We start from the raw sequence: 6,017 nt of genomic DNA on the forward strand, positions 1-6,017 counted from the left end.
ACTCGCTGTTGGGGTTGGAGTAAGGGCAAAGCTAGGAGTTAGTCCCCTGAGTAAAGCTGGGAATGGCAGGCAGAGGCATGTCCCACAACAGCCGGGCAGGCTCCACCTACACTTCCTGCCCACAGAGTGCCATGCTGGGTTAGGAATCTGTCTTTTGGCAGCTGGGGTGGCCATGTCTCCTTGATCTATACAGATCCTTGGGTCACCTGTTATCCATAAGGTTCTTCTATGTCACTGCCTGTGTGTTTTCCATTGTCCCCCCACCCCCACCCCCAGAACCTAGGCAGGGAAGGTAGGAATGTGCATAGGACTCCTAAGCTCTGGAGTTGGTCCTGTTTTGAAGTAGAATGGTAGAGCCTAGGACCCCCTCAGCATTTCTGCTGCCCTCCCAGGAAGAGGCCCATCATCGGTTGATGTGTTGGCGCCAAGCCTGTGACACCCAGAAACCAGAGCCGCTTCAACGACGACACTCACTGATGGCACACTCCCTCCTGCCACTGGCAGAGAAGCAGCAACGCGTCCTGCGGAACCTGCGTCGGCTACAGGGCCTGGGGCTGGTCAGGGCCAACGACTGCTACCAGGGACTTGTGGACGAGCTGGCCAAGGTGATAACCCAAGCCAGGACTGCATGTGGCGGCTGCAAAGCCACTGTGCTGGCCTTCCAAAGGCAGACTTCTCTCCAGTGGGTGATCCCAAGTCACCCACTCCTCCCTTGAGGAGGGCCCAGGGTTTTTTGTTTGTTTGTTTAAGATTTTGTTTCTTATGAATGCAGTGTTCTGTACTACATGTATGCCTACAGGCCAGAAGAGGGCACCAGATATTACAGATGGTTGTGAGCCACCATCTGACTGCTGGGAATTAAACTCAGACCTCTGGAAGAGCAGTCCGTGCTCTTAACCACTGAGCCATCTCTCCAGCCAGCTCTCTTCCACTGGGACATGGTAACCTGGAGAGAGGCTCTGGGTTCGTGCCTGGGCTGTTAGGTGTGTATAGTATCCTTGGATTTTCTCCTAGGTAAACCGGCTTTCCAGGCGGCCATGTCCAGGGCCTGGGAATGGAACCCATAGGCTAGGCAGACATTCTATCCTAAGCCACTCCTGCCCAAGGGCCTCTTCTATTTCTCTTAAGCATCCCCACAGTAAGCCTTGTGGGGGTGTCCCAGGATTTATGAAGGGTGCTGACCTGCTTCCTCACCCCCACCTGCAGGACATCTGCAACCAGCGCAGGCACCGACAGCGGCGGAAGGCAGAGATGCTGAGGCTCCGGGCCACGCTACAGGGCCTAGATGCAAAAACCATCTTCTATGAGGAACAGGGCGACTACTACAACCAGTACACCCAGGCCTGCCTTGACCACCTGGCCCCCAACCCCAGGTACGCGCTGTAAGCCCAACCCTAACCTCTGGGTTCCCTCCCCACCACTCCTCTTCTGCCCTTGCCCTGCCATCTCCCAACTCTGGCTAGGAATTCACCCTGGTGTGGTACGGCCTGCTCCTAACTCTGGTGTCTGTGGCTCCAGATCACCTCCCACAGCAGGGAGGTTTCTTGGGGCCTGGTGTCTTCCTGCCAGACACCCAGAGCCCACAGCCAGTGTGGAAAGTTTGTCTCTGGGGCTTTCTTTCGAACAGGAGTTCTGGGAAGGGGAAGAAGCAGCCGTCTCTTCACTACACAGCCGCCCAGCTCCTGGAAAAGGGTGTCTTGGTGGAAATTGAAGATCTCCCTGTCTCTCAGTATGTGCCATTGGGGACTTTTCCTGTCTCCAGGGAGGGTCATGGCTGGAATGAAGCTCTAAGTGCAAGGCGACAGTTTGGAAGGAGGGAGGAACTTGCTAAAGGGGAGGTGGGGCATCTTCAAGCAGAGCGGAGGAGGCCGTGGGATGCATTCCTGCTCTGGTAAGGGTGCTGGGAAAGCGACTTGGAGGTGAGAACAGCTTGGTAGGGCCAAGCAAGTCAAAAAAGATTAAACAGGCAGAAGTCCAACTAGCGGAGGAGAGCAGGCCCTGGCAGTGATGCGCAGGAGAAGCCTGGCTCTCAGTGGCCGGGTGCTGTCCCAGTGGGCAGCCGAGGAATGGGGGTGGGGCTCTGGAAAGAGGAACCCTGTGTTGACTCTTTCCCTCACAGCTTCAGAAACGTCATCTTTGACATCACTCCTGGAGATGAGGCAGGAAGGTTCGCCGTCAATGCCAAGTTCCTGGGTGTAGACATGGAGAAGTTTCAGCTCCACTACCAGGTAAGATCATTTCAGCACCTGCTAGAGCCAAGGCCGAGCGAGAGCGCAGGTCTGTAACCCAGACACCAAGGAGGCTGAGGTAGGAGGATCAAAACTCCAAGGCCCAGGGCTGGCAATGGCTCGGCTCATGACCCCGCTTACTGAAAAAGCCAATGACTTGGGTTTTGACCCCTAAGGCCACCCACACAGTGGGGGTTGGGGGGAGAACTGACTCCTGTAGGTTGTCCCTGGCCCTCTCCACATGTACTGTGGTGTGCATGACCACATGTCTATATACACGCACAGATAAAGCTGGATATGGTGGCACGCATCTTTGGTTCTGTACTGGGAGGCAGAGTCAAGTGTGTTCCAGTCCAGCCAGGATTACATAATGAGATCCTGTCTCAAAAGAAGGACGAAAGTAAAGATTAAAATTAAAAAAAGAGGTGGGGGCGGGGCTGGAGAGAAGGCTCAGTGGTTAAGAGCACTGACTGCTCTTCCAGAGGTCCTGAGTTCAATTCCCAGCAACCACATGGTGGCTCACAACCATCTATAATGGGATTCGATGCCCTCTTCTGGTGTGTCTGATAAATATATAAATCTGAGGGAGGGAGGGAGGGAGGGAGAGAGAGAGAGAGGGAGAGGGAGAGAACACTAGGGATATAACTCAGCAGTAGAGTATTTGTTAGCACATGTGAAGCCAAAGGTAAAATCCCAACACTGGAAACAAAATACATCCCTGGTCTCTAGTTTAGTTCCCTGCACTGCCTTGTTTAATCCCTTAGCCTCTCTGTGGCATTTCCCTGTTTCATAGGCTCTAAAGCTAAAAGGCTAAGGAAACTGACCTCAGTTTTAACTAATGTTCAGGGAAACAGTGATTTTGTTTTGACTTGAAACAATGTCTCCTGTCACCTAGGATGGCCATCACTAGCTGAGGGTGACCTTGAATTTATGGTTACCTTGCCTCTGTCCAAATGCGGGGCTGCAGGGAGTGCTGCCACAGCTGATCTGTATGGTACCTGGGCTTCACACATCTTAGACAAGTACTATTCCAGCTGAGCTACACCCACAAGCCATATTTTTAAAGTATTGTTTTTACACGGGTTCTGGGAATCCAACTCAAGTCCCTGATAAGCACTTAGTCAACTGAACCATAACTAAGCCCTATTTTCTGTTGCTGGTGGTGGGGTGTGGGGGTGTGTGTGTGCCCTCGTGGACCTGTGGAGCCCAGATGTTCACATTTGGAATCTCCCTCTACTTTTTTCCTTTTTTCCTTTAAGATGCACTGAGCCTGCCAGCTCACGGTTTTGAGTAGGCTGGCTAGCCAGTGGGCCTCTGGCCTCTACCTGTCCCTGCCTCCCAGTGCTGGCTTATAGTGAACGCCACTGTGGACGCTGAAAATCCACACTCAGGTTCTCACTCCACTAGCACCTCTGCTGAGACACACCCCTAGACCCCCTGTCTGTCTGTCTGTCTGTCTTAAGGTATGTTTGATCTATTTGTGGATGGGTGCCTGAACCTATGTGCTTATGGAGTCCAGAAGAAGGCATCAGATCCCTTGGGGCTGGAGTTACAGTCATTCGTGGGATGTGGGGGCTGGGATCTGAACTCTGCTCCACATGACTGAACAGCAAAGCCTCTCATTCCTGGACTATTTCCGGTCCATCTTTTGTTGTTTGAGGTAGTGTGTCCTCTAGCTCAGGCTGCTCTTAAATTCAAGGCAACCTTCCTGTCTCAGCCTCCTGGGCTTACAGGTTTGTGCCACCACATCCAGTGAATCAGGGCTTTTATATTTGTTTGGGCTTTTTGCTTTTTTTCTTTCCTTTTCTTTTCTTTTTTTCGGAGCTGGGGACCGAACCCAGGGCCTTGTGCTTGCTAGGCAAGCACTCTACCACTGAGCTAAATCCCCAACCCCCATCCCTTTTTTTTTTTTTTTTAAGGCAGAGTTTCACTCTGTAGCTCAGGCTAGCCTAGAACACAAAGCTGTCTCTGCCTCCCCAAGTGCTAGAATTAAAGTCATGCATCAACCATGTTCAGCCATATTTACTGTCTGTTTTTCTTAAGGTGTATTTTATTTTTGATCTGTGTATATGCCTGCGCATTTCCATTCAGATGTCCAGGGAGGCCAAAGGGGGCATTGGATCTGTTGGACCTGGATTTAAAGGCAGTTGTAAGACATCTGATGTAGGGCTCTGGGAACCAAATCCAGGCTTTCTGCAAGAGCAGCAAGTGCTCTTTTTTTTTTTTTTTTTTTTTCTTTTTTTTCTTTTATTCTTTTTTTTGTAGCTGGGGACCGAACCCAGGGCCTTGGTAGCAAGTGCTCTTAACTGCCGAGCCATCTCTCCAGACCTAGCTGTTGTTTGTTCCTTTGTCTTTGAGAAAGGGTCTTATTTTATAGCCCAGGCTGGCCCGGAATTTGTAACTTTCCTGCCACATTCTCCCCAGTGCTGGACTTACGGGCGTGTACCACCATCGCTTGATTCAGAGCTGTGATTGTCAGTACAGATTTGCTGCTGTTTGCCTGGAGTAGGAAACCTGGTCAAGTCCTGGCTCCACTTGGCTTGACATTTGCTTAAATCACTGGACCTGTTTTTCTCATTTGCAAAGTGGGTTTTGAACGCCCTGCTTCAATGGCCAGTGCTCCTGGCAGCTGTTAGGCTGTGTGACATTAGTGTTTCACAGGCTGGCCACTCCCAGAAGCTCTTAAATCCCCCTCCCTGTTTCTCCCCTCCTAGGACCTCTTGCAGCTGCAGTATGAGGGTGTGGCTGTCATGAAACTCTTTAACAAAGCCAAAGTCAACGTCAATCTCCTCATCTTCCTGCTCAACAAGAAGTTCCTTCGGAAGTGACGGAAGTGACGGGGCAGCCTCTCAACTGACTGGCTGCTGTGCTTCTCCATTAACCAGCTCTGGTCCCCGCTGACCAGAGCTCAGGTCACAGTGCTTGACCCTCCCACCCAAGAGGAATTGTCCTACTTGACTGAAGTGGGCCATGCGTCCCGGTCCAGCTAGGTGGCTTTTACCACATCCCTGTGAACCAGCAACCTGCACTCAGTCCTGGAGAGGACCATGGTTTTGTGTCACTATTGCTTTCGCGTGGTCACCACCGTGTCTGCCAGTACTTCTAGCACTGCCCAGCAGCCTTATCTCCCTTCCTTTTCACAGACTTCCAAAGCCAGGGCCAGACTGTCTGTCCCTCCTCCCCTTCATAAGCCATGGGCGTTGCTGTCCCCTACAGCCCAAGTCCCCCCCATGCTGTGCCCCCCAGCAACCTCTTACCCCTCATCACATCCCAGTATCTGACTTGGGTGCAGCATTTGCTGATGTCCATGATGGCTATGCACACCTCGAATCTCCTTTCTCCATTTGTGCTGTTTCTTATGTGGGTCACCAGAGTATTTATTCTAACCTGATTGTTGTGTGGTCTTAATCATGATTTTAATTCTCACTTTCTGAACTCAGAGAGTTCTCATTCCTCCACTGGAACTACTGCACATTCCACTGTCTCCCTTTAGCTAGAGTCAAGTCTCTTGGGGTCCGAGCAGGGAGGCCCCAGCTGAAGAACTCCTTACCTCAGCTCACTTCAGGACAAAGAGCAGTCTTGCCATCTTCTTGTCACCTCAACTGACTTCCAGGTGGTTCCCATAGATCTGCCTTGGCCACTCTCTGTCCACCCCACATCTTCCATCTCCCTGCCTCGCCACCCTCTAGATTTCCTATTAATAAAATGTCATTTCCTATGTTAACCCCCATGTTGTTCCTATAGTGCAGCCCTCAGGTGCGAGGGTGCAGCTTCTGAGAACTTGGGGAT

General features: G+C 51.6%; 1 protein-coding gene across 3 annotated transcripts in view; it reads left to right on the top strand.

Annotated features, from left to right (window-relative positions):
- Window positions 1-5,952, top strand: part of Iqgap3 (IQ motif containing GTPase activating protein 3) — a 41,799-nt gene extending 35,847 nt beyond the window's left edge. For all 3 annotated transcript variants that reach the window (NM_001191709.1, XM_063281833.1, XM_039102305.2), the window contains 5 exons: window positions 393-605; window positions 1,207-1,373; window positions 1,628-1,729; window positions 2,120-2,228; window positions 4,943-5,952. In NM_001191709.1, coding sequence (NP_001178638.1) covers window positions 393-605; window positions 1,207-1,373; window positions 1,628-1,729; window positions 2,120-2,228; window positions 4,943-5,056 — 705 coding nt within the window. In that variant the 3' untranslated portion in view covers window positions 5,057-5,952. The remainder of the gene's footprint in view (window positions 1-392; window positions 606-1,206; window positions 1,374-1,627; window positions 1,730-2,119; window positions 2,229-4,942) is intronic.
- Window positions 5,953-6,017: the final 65 nt, after the last annotated feature.

Source organism: Rattus norvegicus, chromosome 2 (assembly GCF_036323735.1).
Source record: "Rattus norvegicus strain BN/NHsdMcwi chromosome 2, GRCr8, whole genome shotgun sequence".
In the NCBI taxonomy this organism is placed as follows: domain Eukaryota; kingdom Metazoa; phylum Chordata; class Mammalia; order Rodentia; family Muridae; genus Rattus; species Rattus norvegicus.